Source organism: Cyanistes caeruleus, chromosome 12 (assembly GCF_971803275.1).
Source record: "Cyanistes caeruleus chromosome 12, bCyaCae1.hap1.1, whole genome shotgun sequence".
NCBI lineage: Eukaryota > Metazoa > Chordata > Aves > Passeriformes > Paridae > Cyanistes > Cyanistes caeruleus.
Window position 1 is genome coordinate 13,485,251 of NC_141712.1, and position 20,296 is coordinate 13,505,546.

At 43.8% G+C, this 20,296-nt stretch overlaps 2 protein-coding genes across 18 annotated transcripts in view; both read right to left on the reverse strand.

Moving 5' to 3' along the window:
• The window catches only part of PHAF1 (phagophore assembly factor 1), a 35,326-nt gene extending 30,282 nt beyond the window's left edge, over positions 1–5,044 (reverse strand). For 13 of the 16 annotated variants that reach the window (XR_015275272.1, XR_015275270.1, XR_015275273.1 and 10 more), the window contains exons 1-2: positions 4,924–5,044; positions 4,422–4,549 (exon numbers count right to left, since the gene is read on the reverse strand). Coding sequence is in view for 4 of the 16 variants with exons in the window: in XM_086847293.1 (XP_086703419.1) it covers positions 4,422–4,485 (64 nt within the window). In the remaining 12 variants the exon portion in view is untranslated. Of the gene's footprint in view, positions 1–4,421; positions 4,684–4,923 lie in introns of those variants that run through there. The other 3 variants (XR_015275280.1, XR_015275279.1, XR_015275281.1) reach the window with 1 other exon arrangement.
• A 7,614-nt stretch (positions 5,045–12,658) lies between these two features.
• Positions 12,659–20,296, reverse strand: part of CBFB (core-binding factor subunit beta) — a 37,531-nt gene continuing 29,893 nt past the window's right edge. For both annotated transcript variants that reach the window (XM_086847347.1, XM_086847348.1), the window contains exon 6: positions 12,659–14,941. In XM_086847347.1, the coding sequence (XP_086703473.1) occupies positions 14,873–14,941 (69 nt within the window). In that variant the 3' untranslated portion in view covers positions 12,659–14,872. The remainder of the gene's footprint in view (positions 14,942–20,296) is intronic.

Below are 20,296 nucleotides of genomic sequence, written 5' to 3' on the forward strand. Positions count from 1 at the left end.
TCATCAGTCCAATAACTGATAAAACAACTCGTATCAGACTCCACCGGAGCTGGCTAGAGCACTGCTATTCACATTCAATACTTTTTATGCTTAGTAAAACACTTTTCACAGCACACACTTTTTTATTAAGCTTGATGAAGTACTGGGTATTCATACCAGACACATACAAATACTAACACAGAGCAATGATTCTCCTTAGACCTAAAAGGCCACATTGGCCGCTGATATGGCTCTATTTGTGTCAAAGAAGAAACTTTGTATATCTTGTCTGTAAACAGAAGATATACTAAAAATTTGGTTCAACTGAGGCAATACCCTTACAGTCACTCAGCTTTTCATACATTTTCAAGGGCTTTTTTTCTTTCCTTATTGTGTATCTTATCTTTACAACTATATATTTCTGAAAGCAGAATGGAACAGCTGATTCTGCAGAAAAAATAGCACCACACCATCTCATCATTTATCACACTAAAAACCTTTGTTGCCTTTCCAAATGAAATGTGATCACATTCCTGGATTCAAAGCAGGCATTTATAAAGCGAGGTTATGAGATCATAATTGTGAAGTTTTATTTTCCTACTAACTGCTGCAAGTCAGTTTAGATTAGTTATCTGACATTTTATTTCCATTCCCTGCCCTGTCCTTTCCTATTTCTAATTTTTAAATGCTAAGAAAGTTGGCCTGATTAGGGATAAGAAACTACACTTTTATTACATTCAAAATTTTTAGTTACTAGCTACACCTCTCAAACTCAGACAGTATGTCATGTTTTAAAGCACCTTTTTAGACATTATCTACAGTACCAAAGTGAGAAAACTGTCTTTCCATATATATCTATCTATAACAGACACACCTAGCTCACCATGGCTACTGCTTTAAAATAATAATGGCATAACACTAAAAAAAAAGAAACCAAAAACATCATTCTCATTGTCATGCCCATATATTGCAGCTTTGCTGAAATGATGAAATCAAGTTTTGGCAAAACAGATGTACAGATTAGAACTACAGTGATTCAATTTGCAAATACCATACACAAACATGTCTGAGAAACTGGTTTTCACCTTAGCCCATAATCCTGGGGACAATTTGGTTTGCAGCTAGAAATTATACATCAGTAGATGATATTAAGTAAAAAAGAATTATTATTTTAATAACAGTAATGAAATTAAAATGCAGAGCCACACAATAAAGCAGCACTGTTTCCTATTATCTAGGAAATAGCAGTTGCCTTGTAGTCTAGGCAGCAGAGTTTGAAGATGATAGTTATTATGTATTAGGTAATATTTTCAAAATGGAACAGAAACATGAATAGCACCAAGAAGTTAAGATCAAAGATGCTGCTGTAAAAGTTCCACATTTCTCAACCTAGTAAAAAGCATGAATCCAGCAAAAAAAGTAAGGTTGACTGAGGAGTATAAAAACCACGTTTTAAGTCAGTATTCATAAAAGACTTGCAGAGCTCAAACTATGAGCTCATTTAAAAAATAAACCAGTGGCACAGGCTGAAGCCCAGCCAACACAGCTGACAGGGCCCATACGCCGATGGTGCCGGCAGCCTGTGAGGATTCAGTCAAAAAGCACCGGTTGAAGTGCAGAAACACAGAGTTTGGGCTGTAGTTTGATGTAAACTGATGCAATCCTGGGCTGGTAAGTGTGCAAACAGATGGCTCATGTGACTCTCTTACTCACAGTTTTCTCAGGCTGCAAGCAAATGGACATGGACTGGCTTGGTTCAATTTTCGGTAACTGAGAATCAAACAGATCTGCCCATACAGCTGCTTAGAAGAGCTACAGTGGGCAACCCAAATTCTCCAAGAACAGTTCACAGGACCCAAAATGTGTTCAACAGCCAGTATCCTCCCTTTGCCTCCATTTGCAGAAAGTCGAAGAAGGGATAAAAAAATGGGTTATTTTTCTCCACTCTTCTCAGACACAACGTCCCCTTTTTCCTCAATGTTCGCCAGCCTTTGCAGTCAAAGAGAAAAACAAAGAATTCTTTTTCCCTTGCTCATCAGGCAGGGGGAATGGGGAAGCAAATATGGTATCCAGCACATCAGCCAGTCAACCAAACTGAGCCATGGCAGTAAGGCCCACAGAGACCAGTGCTAGGGCTCTTGTGTCACAGACCTTTTCCTCTTCTAAGTGCTGGAATGATACAAGGAGCACAAGGCAGTTCTCTCACATACACTGGTCAGGAACATCATGGCTTGAAGCATCAGCCTATGCTAAGACTGCTTGGCTTGAAGGGATGAGGACAGAAGTGAATAAAGATTAGGAGGAAAATACAAGAAAATCTAAGATGAATCATAATGCATTAAATGAAGATTTGTGGAACTCGGTACAAAAAGAAAGTATAAAGCGCAAGAGAAATGCAAGTATGCCTTAGAAATTATACATCTCAAACACTAATAATATAGCTATAGGCACTACAGAATAAGTATTTAATTGTCCTCTAAAACTGCAGGAATGTAGCCCGAGAGGTGCAGGAGCACAGGTATCTAAACTCAGTCTTGGTTAAATTTTTTATGCTCTAGTCACATAGTGAGTCAACACTGGAGCCAGAAACAGAATCCAAAAAGTCATGTACAAAATTTTCCTGGCATTTCCCCTCAGTCATCTCCATTGTGGGCACAGTACTGGATGCCAGAGTCAGCAGCAGCTCAGGAATACTGCCATTAGTTCTGCTAAGAGCAGAGCTAAACAAATAATGAGTAGAACAGTGCTGGCAGTGAGAGTCCCATTTACACCAGCACTACCAATGCCGCTGCCACTAACACAGCTGAACCAGCTTTGTCAGCAGGGACAATCTTCACACAACATCGCTGCTGCACGACAAAGTTAAGTATCCTAATACCTAGTCAGCCTCCTGCTCTGCACCAGCAGGTCATGCTAATTATATATTAGACACATCACATGGTGGCTATGTTTACTCCAAGAAATACAGCTGAGTTTCCTCTCTCTCACATCTATGCCTGTGTGTGTGCATGCACATAGACAGAGACACTGTAAAATTTTAACCATGAGACTACATTAACAGGCTTTCCTTGGGAAAAGGAAAAACATTTTCTCTTTCCTTTCCTTGTTTTGATACAGAAAATGGAGGGGAGCTAGTACTCTGTATTCATGAAGACAGGGTATGCAGCTGGAGGTTACTTTTCCCCAGGTAACACAGGCACTAAAGGATGGCAGAAGGTCACGCAAAGCTGAGAGCACAGAACATTTAGGGTGCAAGGAGTTCACCAAGATTTCGAAGGGTGGGACCTGAGGTGCTATAATTAGCCTCCAAAAGCCATTTAGCCCTGTCTGTAACCATCAAGTTGTACTTGACTGAAGTCACAGCAGCATAAACAGCCCTTTGTGTTTGATGGGTTTCATATAAATAACTCCAAGGCACAACACCACTCCTTAGGTCCAACCTAGTTAAGGACAACTGTGTAACAGCGTCTTTAGGAACAGTCTGTCCCTTCCCTGTCACAGGTGACAAGTGCAGCAGCCCAAGTGTAACTCAAGTTCAAGAGGGCTGACACACAGTGCCTTGTTTACATCTACCAAACTCCTATCCCCATTAACTTCACACAGTGTTACAGCAATGATGGAAAATGGTAATAAAAGAGGCCAACACTGATATGACACAATCACTCAAAAAAGGTGATATTGTCTGTATTTTCTGAGAGTTTTAAGGACTACCAATATCTGCTTGAAAACACAGGTCACTTGAAGAATCCACACCATCTCATTTCAACTGCACATTTAAGTGTTCCTCCTGAACACCAGCCAAATTTGCATTAGCTAGGGGCAAGTTCTTTCTCATCACAGTACACAGAGCAATAACTGGTAGGGAAGCTTTTTTTCATCTCAGTGAGATGAAAAATACAAATGATTGGGGGGGGAAAAACACTTGTCATCTAACCCTGAGAAAATATCTCCAAAGTTTACTTTCTCCACTATTACGCAACCCAAAGAAATTGTGAAACTCGACTCATGTTTATGAAGGGTTCGTACAGAAAAGCACAGCATTTACAGTAAATATCAGTTCACAGCTGAAGCTGCCAATATCACCTGACACATATTCAGGTGACAATCAGTACATTCATGCTTCCTCTTCTAGGAGTTATTTAAAAGAATGACTAGACTCAGATGGCAAGACAAAAGAAAGCAAACGAGCAGATGAAAGCACACAGTCAGATAAACAAAGCACAAGTTGGCACGCAAAAGTCAAGACGAAACCATAAACTACAAGGAAATCCTTAAAGCTCGTACTTTAGTATTTTTAGCGACGGCGAAAGGTGAGCTTTGGCTCTCGCTCCCTTTCTCTCACCAACTCCCCGAAAGCGCCGGGAGAGGCCTTACGGACACCGGATGCCGAGGGGAGCGCATCGCCCCGCTCACGGCCAGGGCCGGGGAAGGAACACACTCACCTAAGGTGAACTCCCATTGCTCGTTCCCCAGAGACCGCTCGGGCACCACCTCCAGATCTAGCATTGGCTCAGGTAGCGCGGAGGCCGCGGGCTGGCACGGCGGGTCACCGGGTCGCTGCGCCGGACCCCTGCGGGAGGGACGCGGGAGGGAAGCGGGAGGGAAGCTCGCAGCCCGAGCCCGGCCCCGCCACCGCCCCCTGAGGGGACTCGCCGCCCCCAGCCCCCGGGGGCAGCGCTGGCTCACAGCGGGGCCCCCGCGCCGGGCCGCGAGGGGGGAGGCGCGGGCTCCGCCGCTACAGCAACCGGCCGCCCCTCCCCGCCCCGCGGCCCCGCCGCCCGCGCCCCCCGCCCGCTCGCCCCGCCCGGTCCCGGAGCGCGGGCGGCGCGGCCCCGGCGGGGCAGGGGAGAGGCCGCGGCCCCGCCGCTCGTCCCGGCGGTCCCGGCCCGGCCTGAGGGGCCGGGGGGGCTCCGACCCCCCCCGCGCCGCGGGGCCGCGACTCACCTCACTTGCGGCTGCTGAAAAAGTGCTTTGCAGCTGTCGTCAGGCGCGCCCGCTCGGGGGCGGGGCGAGGGCGGGGCCGGGGGTGTGCGCCCCGCCCCCCGGCCGTAGGCGAGGGGGGAAGGCGTCGGCTTGGCGAGGGGGAGCCCGGGGTTCGAGTCCCGCCCCCGCCCTGTCGGCAGACGAGGGTCAGACCTGCTGCGGCAGCCCCCCTTACACCCGACGCGATAACCTCGGGATTCAAAACAAAATAACCAACCCAAACCACAGCCCAGGGCCATCTAGTTTTTCCAGTTGAAAGGCCTCCAGAGTGGAGGAGAGAAGAGTGAAGGAGGAATTAGTCAGTGGCACGAGCAGAGTTACCGGAATGAGCTCGGGAGTGACTCAGTGAGGAAGAGAGGAACGAGGTCACTGGCTTTGCAGTGTTGTCTGAGCAAACAGGACTACTGCCACCCAAGAGTTCTGACCCCAGGAAAGCCCACATTTCCCTTGGGACGGGGCTCACCACGCAGGAACCTGCTTTGGTCACGCCCAAAGACCCCAAAAATATCCACAGAGCTGAGGAGGAAACTGAACCCCCCCAGTATGCCAGGATGTGCCACCACCCAGGACAACCCACATCAGACCAGACCTCGTTTTTATGGTGGAAACTTGATCCAAGATGAAAGGCACCAGGTTAAGCATTGCCCAAGTAAGCAGAGAACCAAAAGAGAAAAACCAAGGATATGGACCCGTGCCATGCTCACACAAAGTGACACCTCTGGAGCAGGGTGGCACTGGTGGTGATGGAAATTCAAGAGGGTGCAGAGGGTGTGAAAGCAGCTGTAATCCTTCTGTTGACAGGTTGAGGCTCCAGGAGGGACAGAGGACTAAGGGGGGATGCATTTTTCCATATTTATTTGAGGGTGGTAGCAGAAAAACATCTCCTTGGGTGATACCCATCTTCTGTCCCCTCTCCCCTGCTGCATCCCTCCAGGTGGTGATGCTCAATCCTGGCCTGACCCCACGTTCCATCCCTCTACCCACCATGTCCCAGCAAGGTCTGCAGCAGGGCAGCCCCATCACATGGGCTGTCACACACAGGCTGTCCCACAGCAGGACAGAAAACAGCAGTAAAGCACACCCTTCAGGCAGCCCAACAGAGGAATTTGAGGGTTGCATATTTTGAAAAAAATAAAGTCAAGCATAAATTCTTCTAGGTTTGGACTGGGGCTCCTTCCCACAGGCAGAGCAAGCCATCACTGGCAGGGGGGATCAAAGCATTTAAAAGAAATCCTAGTCATGTTTGGGAGCAGGACCTTGGCCAGGCTCAACTCTGATCACATTTCTCAGCAACTCTCTTCAGGTCACAGAGCTGTCAAAACTCTGAGGTTTGATCAAAATCAAAGGTGAGATTTTAATGTATATGGCATGGAGCAAGCCCCAGGGAAATTAGTTTTCCCTTGAAGTCAGCTGCATGTTGCTCTATTTATTATTCATGCCTTGCTTGCTTTTTTATTTTTAATCCAAGCATGGTGACATCTTAATATGCTGAAAAGCACTGAGGTGCTGCCAGTGTTTCCCCTTCACTCCAGCCCTCTGACACATCTTTATTGGCTCAAAAAAAGGAATTAGCCTTTCCTCTCCCAGGAGCAGGGCTAATTCTTATGAGCCACTTGCCTCTCTCCAGCTCACTATAGATGTAGGAAATATATATATATATTTGTATATATTCAGTATTTGTATATTGTTTATATGTAAGTTCATACTATGACACTAATACCTAATACGTAAGGAAGGTATCATGTCATGTCATATCATGTCATATCATATCATATCATATCATATCATATCATATCATATCATATCATATCATATCATATCATATCATATCATATCATATCATATATCATATCATATATATTTTAATATATAATGTATATAATATATTATATAATATATATTATATAATATATATTATATAATATAAGAAAGTACTAATAATATAACATACTATCATAAATATGTAGCTAGAAATTTTGCACACCTCATTCATTTAACAGAACAAAAAAGCACAGCCCCTACTTTTAAGCAGGTCCACGGCACGTGCAGCCCTCAGGATGAGGTGCTGGGTAGAAAACACATGTTTTTACTGATCTACAGATCAGTTTGTGCTTTGCAGAACCCTTCTCCACCTCATTTCTGTGCTTGATGATGCCCTTTGACTGCCCAGTGCTGCAAACGGGGGGATACAACAGTCTGGGATTTCATTAAAATCAAACCCCCAGGAGTGACTGGAGGAGCCCCCAGGCTCCCCAGTGACTCCAGGCAGGGTGGCACTTTTGAGGCAGATTTGGCAAAGCACCATCATTTTGGCAACTGCTCATGACAGGCAAAACTTAAATTTTATAAGTATAAAATTACCCTTCTTACTCCCCAGATTATGGAGCACTTCTTGGAAAATTCAGCCCCAGGGCTCAGGAAGCAATGCACAGCTTTCTGAAAATCATAATCAATTTTTAAAGCCTGGTTCTGTTGTTAATGTTTCTGACTGAATGAATGGCAGTGGGTACATCCATCGAAGATGCTTCTACCAAAGCTTTGTGATCCCATCACATTTTGGGGTGAGATCAGCAGCTATAAGGGATTAATGGATTTTTACTGATTTTTTCTAGAATTTTTCTGATTTTTTTTTTACTTAAGTTTTTTTGGGGGTTTTGGGTTTGTTTTTTTTCCTAAATTCTACACGGCAGCAGGGAGATATTGGCTGAGAAGAGCTGGGCTTTTCAATCCAGCTGGTTAGAAGAAAGCAGAAAACACAAAAGTCACCAGGAGGGACAAAGGCTCCCCAGGGCTCGCAGGTGTGGGATGCAGCGTGCACAGAGCGAAGGAGAGCTGCCCTCTCCCGATCGGATTCAAGAGCAGCACAGAGCAGGTCTGTGAGGAAATCTGCCCTGTGGCTGCTCGTAAAAATGGGTTGGAAGCAGATCCCAGCCTTGGCAGTGCTGATTGGGTTGGAAGAAAGATATTTGCTGTAAAGCTCTGAAGTTGCTCTGATTTTTTGGAGGTGCATTTCCTGCTGCGAGGCTCTGGGTTGGCACTCAGGAATGAGTCCAAACAGGGTTGGAGCTCCAAGAGGGAACCTTACACTCTCCAGTGGGGGGATTATCCTGCCTCTTCAAGGGAATTTATCCCACAGCCAAGGGTTTTGGGTCCCACCGAGCTGGGCAGTGCCCCATCAGTGCCAGGCTGATTGTCACAGCTGATGATGAGGAAGGGCCATGGGGTATGAGAAGGAGGCAGGTGGGGACAGCCCCCTACACCAGCCTGCTCCAGCTCTGGTGCTTGGGGTTTCACCATGCAGAGGAAGGTGAGTCAGAGCTGCAGGGGCCCTCTCAGAGCCCCTGAAGATCTCTGCCCATTTTGCCACTGACTTCTGGTGGACGAGCGGTGAAGGTGTGATCTGAATCTTATTCACAGGCTGTGATGGATAGAACCAGCCACAGAGATGCTCTTGGAGCCTCGCTCAAATGCAGTGCCCTCCGGTCCCACTGGCACATCCTGCCCTGGGTGCAGAGCTCTGGACGTGGAGAGGGTTTGAAGGATCTGGTGAGGAGGCACCTTGTGGGGGTTGGTGGTTTCGGAAAGTGACACAGCCCCCGGGACCACCAGCACCAGGTCCTGGCAGTCATACACCAGATGTGCTCTGCAGAGCAGAACTGAAAGCAGAACCAAAAAGAGGATCTGTCCTCTCCTCTGTGTGGGAGCATCCGCCAAGTGGCTCTGGGCTGGGGCTGCCGCTGCCAAAAAAGTGTTTGGGGGTTCCTCAGCAGCAGCTCTGACCTGAGCAGAAGACAATCACTGGGCAGCTCAGGGACAGTCTGGGCACGCAACTCTGCCTGTCCCTCCCCTCCCTCCTTGCCCTGGCCCCCAGACCTCAAACACAGCCAGAGCAAATGACCTGGAAGATTCCCTGCCCATCACAGGGTGGGCTGGGCTAAATGCTCTCCAAGATTTCTTCCGGCCCTGAGCATTGTATGATTCTGTGACCTGGAGCTGGATCACAGCTGGCTCTCATGCAGGGCTGAGCAGCCCCAACTATCCTCCTCCTCCTGGGCTGCAGTAGCTGTGGGCACAGACTCCTGGCTCCATGGACAGGCTACTCAGGCAGCTGCAGGCTGGTGGCAACCCTCTGGTTGGCTGGGGCAACTGGGGAAGGCCAGGGAGGAGCTGGATGGTGCTGGAAGGGGATTGCAGCATCTCACCTCCAGAGCAGGTGTCTCACTGTGATGCTGCCCCGTGCAGGGGCTGCAGTGCTGTGAAGGACAGGGTGTTCAGCTCTTGGTGGGGTGGGAGGGGACCTGGTGCTTCCTCTGGGTAGGTGGCACATCATTCTAGGAAGTGAGATACTCAGCAGCCTTCCTGCTCAGCTGCCTCTTTAATAAGAATTGTCTTCTGGTAAGAGTTGTCCCCACCACAGCTTTGTTTGCAACCCAGCAGCAAACCCACATTGCCTCCACCAACCTCTCTGCTCTCCTCCAAGCTTAGAGCTCCCACGGTTTAACTAGCAGGCCACTCCCCCTGGGCACCTCTGCTGTGAGGGGCCAAAGCCCTGAAATTCTTCCAAAATCCTGCAACAGCAGCAGAATCACCCCAGTCGTCTGCTTCAGTAAGAGTCACATGGGCAGTGACCAGGGACAAGTGCATCCCGCAGACAAAAAGCTTTGGTTCCCTTACACTGCTTGTTTCTCCATGCCTAAACTTTGCTGGGTTTTTGTAAGGTATGAATAACAAAAGCTGAAAGGGTTGGGCATGCAGGTGGGAAAGGGTCTCCCAGCAAGTCAGTGGATAAGAGCTGGAAAAAACAGGATCTTCCAGGTGTAAACTTTGCTCCTTCTCTATAAGGTCTTTCTCTTTTCAAGTGAAGCCCATTACTCCAGGGAAGAAAGAAGATTGCAAAGAGAGAAAGAAAGGTGTCAAAGCCACCAGTTCCTATGAAAAGTAGAGCCTGTAGAACAAGAGAAAGTGGAGCCCCAGGAAAAGCCATGGCCTCCAAGACCCCATCATCAAGTCAACAGGGTAGAACACAGTTACATATCAGAAGAGTTGTGGGAAGCAACAGAGACTTGGCAGAAGTCTCACCGGCTGTGGTAAACAGTGGACTAGGCCCAGTAAGAGGCACAAAACTGAGCAAGAAGCGTTCTGGTTTCCCACTCCTTTCCCCAGCCATCCGCTGTGCCAGGTGACAGCACCAGAGAGGCAGCACTCAGCTCTTCTGTGCTACTTTCCCCTCCTCTCACTCCTGAGCTTTAAGAAATGAGCCCAAGGCAATTCTGAAAATTCACTTATCTCAACCTGTAATTGAGAAACCTATTTAATAGTTACTTAAACCCGAGCAGCTCTGGGCGTGCAGCAGCTGATGAATATGCATGGCCTGGGATTTACATTTGGTGGCAGTGTGAAGACAGGATGTCAGGCAAATGAGCTATGAGAAACGTTGCCCATGCAAATGTTCACTCTGCTCTAACTTCTCACTGTAATTCCCATCCTTGAAGCCATTTCTGTCATTCTCTTATTTGCATTGGAAATGTAGTCACAAAATAATGCAACTTCACAGAAATTGGTCCTATTTCTGTGCAGACAGGATGGATTCTTTAATATATCTATGACAGAGTGGAGTCCTGAACTAACAGCAAACAAAAAAAAATATATAGAAGTCCTGCCAAGATCATCCCAGGTCATGCAGTTCTGGAGTTCTCTGAAACCACATCTTCATCTAACTTCCCAGCCCTTACCTGAACTAGGCTTGTTATTAGACAAACCATCATAGATCTGCAGGAACAGAAAAGCTGCTGTTTTCACTCACAGTTCATTTTCTCAGTTTTCTGCTTTCAGAAAGGGGACCATGAGCCCAGGACATTTGCTGTTTCCCTCAAGAGAAACTAGGAAACCTGCTTATCCATGTTTTAGGGACTTCAGTAAAGGGACTAAACACTAAGAACCCCAGCTGCAATGCTGCATCCAGCTCTGGGTTCCTTAACAAAAGGACATGGACCTGCAGGAGCAAGCCCAGAGGAGACCACAAAGAAGCTCTGAGGGCTGGAGCACCTCTCCTATGTAGACAGTTCAGCCTGGAGAAGGCTCCAGGGAGACCTTAGAGCCCTCCCAGAAAGCAAAGAGGCTGGAGAGAGACTTTTGACAAGGGCATGGACTGAAAGGAAATGACTTCAAACTGACAGAGAGGTTTAAGTTAGGTATCAGGAAGAAATTCTTCACTGTGAGGGTGGTGAGGCCTGGCACAGGTTGCTGGGATGCCCCATCCCTGGAAGCATTCAAGGCCAAGTTGGATGGGGCTCTGAGCAACCTGGTCTAGTGGGAGGTTGGAACCAGATGAGCTTTAAGTTCCCTTTCAATCCAAACTACTTCAGAATTCTGAGAAACAGTTAATACTCTGTGCTCTCTTGGGTTGTCTTGGGTCATGTAAGAGCAGGGGATTAAAAAGCCCAGCTGGAAATGACCATACCCCTCACCTGCTGTGATTTGGCTCCAGGTCCTGACATCCTTCTCAATTCCAACAAGCTCCAGCATTTCCAGTGGTCTTTCACTCCATCAAGGACAGCCATTCCTAACCCATGCTAGTTAAGGCACTGGATTGCAATGCTTTTAAAATTCTTTTCTGCTGTATGTGCCTCATGCAGGGAGGTTTTCAGATTCCCTTTGCTAGTCACACACTTGAGAGGGCAAATTCTATCTAGGAAGAGCCAAGTGCCCCTGTCCTTCACCTTCAGCCAAGAAAAAGCTGTACAAGTACTGTACTCATCCACTTGTGATGTACCTTGGGCAGAAAAGTGAATCCTTCCATGAGCTTGCAGGTAAATGGACAAATTAGCCAACAGCTTTATGAACAGCTGTTTACAGATGCCTTTAAAACACTGCCTGGACAGCAGAGCCTGCAGCACTGACACCATTTTTCCTCAGCAAGAGAAGCAGAGCAACGTGGTTTGTCGTTTGTCTCTTTTAGAAGTCACCTTCCCTCTCACACTGAAGAACATCTCCAGGAAAGCCACAGGTTATGGCAGTGCTGTTGTTATTTGGTGCTCTCTGTCTGTTCACAGCCAGATTGTAAAAGTCTAAAATAAGGTTATTTGTTATCCTTTAGTAAGTGTTCCTAAAGCATTGTTATGAAACAAGCAATCCTCTACTTGATTTCAGTACTTAACCACTGTCATTCAGTCAGTGTTAGCTACTTGAAGTTACACCACCTACAATTTTAGCAGCTTCAGAAAGTTTTCAGGTGTAGTATACAACATTCATGTTTTCCCCACAGAACCTCACTGCATTTCCCCACTTCCTGACATTACACATGTAATTCCCCTGGTTCCCCCCTCACCCAAAGCAGCACAATTAACAAAGTTTGGTGGCTGCTCTCATAATGTGCCCACAAACAGCACTCTGTAAGCACACACAGCCCTTGCTTGGGGCCCCTGGAGCAGATCCACACCTTCAGAGTAAGCAGGGCATGTCAGTTTTAAGAAGGAAGACTTCTAGGGCAGCAAAATCCACATTTTCCCCAGTGCAGACCCTTTTATTAAAGGCTGCTCCCAGACAGCAGCTGAGCACAGCAGAGGAGAAGGGTCAGTTAGATAAGTGACCACTGGATGTCACCACTGCTTTACCCATGGCCAGCAAGGCAGCCTTGCACCCAAACAAACACAGCAGCAGGGACTACCAGGGAGTCAAATAAACTTACAGCACCTTGTTTTCACTACACAGAAGTTTATTATGAAAGTTAAACATACAACACAAAAAGTAGCAAAAGCAATCCTGTAGCTTAAGGCAACTCTTACAGGAGATGAATTCAAGAAAGATGATGCAACTTCAGTTTAAATAGAAATTATGAAAAATATCAAATTGCATCAATAACTTAAAATGCACTTTAAAAAGTCTGCACTAACCAGCAGAGGGTAAGGGCTGTGATCTTAATGCCAGCATTAAGATATGGAAAGCAGCAGAATGCTAAATGATGATAGGGAAAGTTCAGTATTTACACAGAGATAGCAATGTTAATATCAGATAGCGTCATTTCCTGTGTACTTATGGTTTAAAACCACTGTCTGAAACGTTAGGAAAACCTTTTAAAATAAATCTTCAGACTATTCCATCAAAAATACACAGATGGCAGAGAAGATCCAAGGCTAGGGATGCGTGCGGATGCAGGAGTGTGTCCCTTAAATAACTCTTTGCAGAAACACCTTAGAAAAATTATTTCTTTGGGGGAAGAAGAGCAAGAAGAATATGTGGCCACAGAGTGAAAAAGATTATCTTCCAGGTGAATCACATTTAAATTGAAGTATCAAAATATTTCTATTTGATGACATTCTCACAGTTTACAGTTAATGACATTTTTAAGTGAATGTTACATATTCATATTATTAACATACAAAGATTCTCCTTCACATTTAAATCTGCTTACATTTTTGCAAGACCTCTTTTGCATCAATCGTTTTGCCATTAATGAGGAATGTATAATTGTCTTAATTATAGAATTTAATGAAGATTTAACTGTTCTAACCATATAGAGTTTCTACCTTTAAAATAATTCTTAAAATACTGGATTCATATCCCTTATTTTAAAAAGGTATTTAAGTGACATTTTTAATTAATCAGGCTGTACAGGAAGCACCACATTTTAACAAAGCCAAATGACATCACATTTCTAATCAATTTTCTTCAAATACTGGATGCAATGAAACCTTTGGAGCAAATCCATTCACCATCACCCCAAATAAAACAAGATTAATTCATACATTAATTCATCCCAAATGTTACCCTGTTAGAAAATGCAATATATACTGCAACAGTCTTAATTTGCATAAGATTTAATAGAAGGGGCCTATGTGCAGTACAAGACTCCTGCACACAAGCTCATCTCAGCTTTTCACAATTCAGCACAACTTTACAAAAAGCCTAAGATATAAAATATACTTAAAGCAGTTATCTTAAACATGATTCAATATATATCACCTTGGCAGCTGATCACTTTTGTTCCCAGTTTAAACGCTGTTGAATCTGACTGTGGAGTTGCAGTATCCCTTTGAAGAGCTAGTTAAAAAAATCCCTGAATAAAACAGAAGCCAGCCTGCGACTTCCTCTGAGTTTCAGTAAAGCACTATATACAGGGTATAACAGCCACCCAAACTCACTTGGAACAGAATAAAATCTAAGAAAGATAATGGGGCAGAATGCATTAATGCATGAAAATACGCATTTTAAGATTTTTATAATTTTAAAAGTGGAACCAATGAATTGTTAGCAGTTAAGTGAATACTGCAACTGTAACATTTACAAACCCACAAACTTTGAAAACTGATTCCAACAGCTCTGATTCACTGGGTTTAGCTTGGAAATAATGCAAAATAATGTCAGCAGTTTTAAGAAGGTCTTGCAAATTTAGAAAAAAGAAAACTGAAAGATAAGAATGTATTATCTAAAATAAAGCAGGAACACAATAAGGACAATCAAATTTCCAAAAGCCCATATTAAAAAATTAAGCTTGGAATGCATTGGCTTCCAGCAGTTTACAAAAAAAAAACACCCAAAAACAAAACCAAAAGTTGTTCTAAATCTGTAATATCTTGACCTATTTTTAAGTGACAATTTTTATTACAGTTGAGAAAAATGGTTTTATAGCTGCATAAGTTTCCATTTCACTAAAATAGTGCCAACAAAAATAAGTTTGCATAGAAAAACAAAATTTTGAATTGCCACTGGCTACATGCTTCAAATGGGAAATGCAGGTATTGTAACATAAACATAGTGCAAACCATGGCAGTTCGTGGTGACTTTGACTGCCGCAGGTCAGGAAACAGACCATAATATACCCAGTTATCACAGTTTCTGGTCTTTTATTCAATCCTTTGCCAAGTAGAAGCAATGCATGTGTGCAGACCCGTGGGACGCCTGCTGCCGCCGATTAACGTAGTTTGAGATCATCACCACTGCCCAGGTTAGAGCCAGGACTAGGGTCTTGCTGTCTTCTTGCCTGCATTAACAAACACACTGAGGATAAGCACCCATGAAACCATCAGTTATCAGTATATAAACACAACTAATACCATAACCAATTTAAGGCAGAAACTGCAATTCAAGCAGTAAGCAAAACAGTAATTTTTAACATCAAAATCATTCTTTCCCCCCCAATTCAGTTTACCCCCCGAAGCAGCCGGGCTCTCCGAGCAGGGCTGTGGGTCTGGCAGCCCAGCACTGCCCTGTCCTGGAGGGGCTCAGAGCCTGCTGTGCCTCCCCAGCCAGCCCGGCACACTCACACTGCCAGCTTCAAACATGGCTTTAGCAATTAGCAAGAGACTCCCACAATAGTTAAGTAACAATGTTGTGTCTCTTCCTCCAAAATTCATTTTCTTTCCTGTGAAATTCCCTTTCTGTTAACCCCTTCTGTCAGTTTTAGGGAGAAAGGCTACAATATGAGATAGAGTACATCACATAATTTCCAGATGATTTTATGAGGGAAATATTTACTTTAGCTCCTTCTAGAATCAAAAGACTTAACACTTGAGCACAATTTAATCTATAGATGGACACACATTTTAACACCGTGTAAAATCTGGGGTTTTACTGCTTTCTTCTTCAGTGTACCTGCAAAGTTAACAAACTTAGAAAACTCTGTGACATATGATTGCACCCACTCCTATATTAAAACACAAGTAATGTAAACTGTCCTTTAAATAAATTATTTTGTTAAGCAGTTTGAGATAATGACATTGTAAAGAGGGAATCAGGTATGGTCGGTCACAGTAAAAGACAAGGCTACCTACTTTTTCTACCTGCACACAGGTACAGCACACACAAATGCTGTACATAAATACTTAAACACATTGATTTCATTAAAATTTTAAAGCCATACTTCAATTCTGGGAACACCTCTAACACATGCTAGCTGGTTTTTAGGACATTTTAGTACCAGCACTTTTATTTAAGGTGTACAGAGTGCATAGCTGGCACCATGGCATGTAAGTACCACATGACCCAAACAGTCTCAGGCCACATTCTCAGCTGGTGGAAGGCATCACTACACAGGCTTTATTCTGAGTGGCTGCATCAGCAGCAGTAACCTGCCAATATTCAGGGCTTTAAAAAAATGCAACCTAGTGACAACTTCCCTGTTCTGAGATACTTTTCCTATGTTCTTGAAAGACTGGGGAACAACCTCAACACAGGCATTGTGCCATTGGAAATACCCCTCAAGCAATTAAAGTGTTTACACCATCACACTGAACAACACGAGTGCACTTCAACAGAACTGTGACTAACAGGGCCACCAGTGCTGCTCTTGGCTGCTCCCTGGGCTCTTCTGAGTCACATTTACTGACAGAGAGGAAGCCTCCCCACAGCACAGCTCTCAGGGTGCTGCTGCTGCACTCCAAAGGGTGAGTGAGCAGAGCCTGCTCACTCTCAAACCCTCTGGCATGCCCTGCTGACACCACTTTTTCCAACTTAAGGTTTTCTTTCTCTATTCAAATCTACCTTTCTTTTTGTCTGCTAATCATATGCTCCCAGTGCACTAGGTTAGCTGCACCCAAATAGAGAACTGCTGCTTCCTTCTCCTATTTAAAAGCCAATTTAAAGTTACATTTTCCTTTAATGTGCAACGGTCCCTTTCTGATGCACATGGAATTCATTCAATAAATCCCTCTAGTAAATCAGCATGTTTCCAGAGCAAACAATTCCCTCCTGCACTGTCCTTAGTGGTCACATTTGCCATTATTGCTTTGGAAACACCTCCACTAACTTAAATATCACAATTTCTACCTACTATGTTCATGTACTCAGTCTTGGTTGCATTTTAGCAATGAGCCGATCTTTTTGCTCTGTTCTATCTGCACTAATTGTACTCTAAAGGAACAATCTGCTTGCAGAAGAAATCTGAAGGTGAAAACCAACATCACTGCTGGTGCACAAACCCACAGATTTCTCAGTAATCTTTCTGAGGAATCACATTAAAGCAGACTGCTCTAATCACCACACAGCACTGATGATTGTGTTTAAGGGCGTATTCCCGTATTCCTTTAGGCCCTCGAAACGACTTCTGTACACTATCCTCTTTGCAGAGATACAAAATATTAGAAGATGACATTTAATTAAGCTTTTTACATTATTTCCAGAAGCCAAACCATTCACTTTTGACTATCAAAAACACTGAGGGAAAGCCCACACTTTACTTTTCTGTTGAAGGAAAAAGGAAGTGCTGTAAAGATTTTCTTAATATGAAATGGTTGTTCATCAAATCTGAATAGATACTTCCAGGCTAATGTAAGAGTTGTACCAAGATTAACAAAACAGCAACAGTTCTACTTTGCATACCCTTCTATTGAACAGAACTGTAACAAGATTTCTTCTGGTTTTACTGCTGCCTCCTTCTTCTAAAAGAGAACAAAGACATGCACTGTCTTTAAGAATTACCAAAATGTTACTTCTACCAATTTTGCACTTGATAAACATTTTTACATTTAACTAGAAAAGACCAGAAAGTTAATTGCTGCTATACTACTGCTCTAAAAACAACAGTGTTTCTTCTTCAGAACACAAATCATATGCGCAGCAATTTTATTGTCAAATTTCAGTGAAGGCTCCAAGATATGAGCATATGGTTACATTTATGCTTTGCTTAAAGTGGCCTTTTCTTTCAAAGCATATGAAAGAATTTGCATGATTCGTGACCTCATTGCTACTTGCAGAATTTGCTGAAGCCACTAGTGAACAGCTACCAGATTTGCCCTTTCAAGTGATATGCAAAAGGCATGACAAATGACCCTCAAATGTACCAAAAGCAGTCATTACAATATCTTACAACAGTGTATGTGGATAAAGGTGTAATTTTGCAATTCAGTAAGTGGGGATTTACACAAGCAACTGCAACATGTTGGAATGACAGCTCTGACTCAGGCACCCTCTTTTCCTTGTACTACTACTGTGCAAAAAGACAAAAGTGTGAAGCAGGCTCATTCTAGCAGTCATAACCATTCTTCCAAGGCACAACATGCACAGTATACAACAACTACAGCTGTGCTTCACATGCTGAAAGAAAATACAAAAAGTAGAAGATGCTTGATAAAGACTAGAAAAATCACTTTGTACGAAAACAGGAAGCACATTGTGGAGCAAGAAGCACTGAGTGCTATTTTTGTCCATTGACAATTGTCAAAATACAACTTCCATAAGAAATACCGTGAGAGCCTTAACACTCCCTTGTAAGGAAGAGTGTGACCATCAGTAGGGTATTATCTGCTAGTTCTCCTTAGTCTATTACAGGAAGCTAAAACTTCCCTTTTACAGATGTAAACCAGCAATTTCCAGACTTCTCACCACTGGGGGTCCTCTACTCCCCAGCACAGCTAATCAATCCTCTAAATTGCAATTTTTGCTGTAATTTTTGAAATGCATACCTTTTGCTGCTGCGCAAAAGCACCAGTATTACTCTCAGTGAATAATGGGCTCAGCTTCTCAAGGATTAAGGAGACTTGCTTCAATTAAGAAAGATGCATCTATCTTTGCCATTGGGAAATGGAATACACTGCTATGAGTCATGCTTAATGAGCCATGAGAAAACAGCAGTTATTCATCTTTTCTCTGTATTTCATTTTTTCTGTCAAAGGTTGATTTTAAGTTTGAAGGAACACTACTTCACATGTTCTTCATCTGTTATTTAGTGAAAGGACAACAAATATTTGCTTGTGAGAAACTTGTAATTAGTACACAGATCCCACCAGAGTTGCAATTATCCTAAAAATGAATGTATTTTAACCAACATTGCCAGTTTTCTTCCAAATATGCAGGAACGGAAGATTTAACATGCCAGACACATCAGGAGTTTCAACACCAAAAAATACTTCGCACTCAGCTTTCAGCACATGAAGCCATGCAAATCTTCTGCAGCACAGAAGGAATTGTAACTGGCCACAAGCCACTGAAAGCCTCTAACCCTGGAGAGAGTGTGATGACCAACTGAAAGAATTGCAGGAACGTATTTGGCAAAAAAACATTTCAAAGCCCCCTATCACATGCTACTCTAGACTTACTCATGCTGAACTCATGAAGCTGGCACCATGGGGGTAATGACACACTGGCAAAAATCAGAAGAGTAACTAATGAAAGCATTTTAACTTGAGAGTAAATAAACACAAAAAGTATACCCTGTAGTACCTTACACCTATGCTCTCTTTAACCTCTGATGTCTGAGCTTTTCCCAAGCCTAAATATGGGCTAAGGGGAATGGACTGAAAGTTCTATCAGGAGTACAATGCAGTAATATCTGCATTATATTGTTTTTCTTCTCAATAAGCCAGATAGCTTGGAGTCATTGGATCATTAACTTTTATAATTTTATGCTTTCTGAACAAGAACCACATTGGTGGCTTTACATCTGTTACTGGGGCACAAAGGAAAAACAAATGGGCAAAAAGGAAGGTGGCACATAAGGAGTTCCTCTGGCAGTCAGAACTCATCCTCCTCTTCCAGCCACTCAATCCTGCCCCATGCTGCAGCCTATTGTGCTTTTTATTGTGCCAACAAAAGTCTTTAAACTGACTTTGAGAAAGCATCTCTAACTACCCCCTTCCTGTGCATGTTCTGAGGCCTCAAGCATACCTAAGGAAACCAACTCCTCTTACCACATGAGCTCATCGGGAAAAGATACTGCAGTCCCACTGTGTGGTTTACTTGATAGCTCTGAGAAAGCAGAACTGAGAAAGTTGGAAGCAAATTTAGTAAGGATGGACAGGGCTGCCATGAAGATGGCCCTCCCTTTGTATGAATCACTTAAAAAAAGCAGCAGGGAAAATTGGGATCTCTGAATACCACACAGTGAAATGACAAATATAACCATATCCACTGCATATACAACTTGGGACACTGGTGAAGATGAGAGAAGGAAAAGGGAGCTAATTTCAAGAAGGGCTGTCACAAAAATAGCCAAAATAAAGTCTCTTCATGGGCAACTCTACTGCAATTCTTTAATTGGATTCTGGCAGCTCTGTCCTGTTGAAACAGACAGAGCAGATGCATTATGTGCCTTGGCATCTGCCATCTATAATTTACTAAATAAGTGAAAAATTAAGCTATGCTATGAAAAACTAAACAGTGAACATTTGGATTCTCTTAGGACTGCCAACCTCCTGAAAAGGGATAAAAAAAATCCCAACCAACCAAACCTGAGAATACTTTGCAGATACTTTTCTAAAAAGTATATAAATACAGGATAAACAACACCCAAATGAAAAAAAAAAACCACCAAAACAAAAACCCCTGAAATAAAGAGAGCAACACTCAGAAAAATGACCAGTTATAATCAAGCACACCTTCACATTAGTCCTGGTATCTAAGG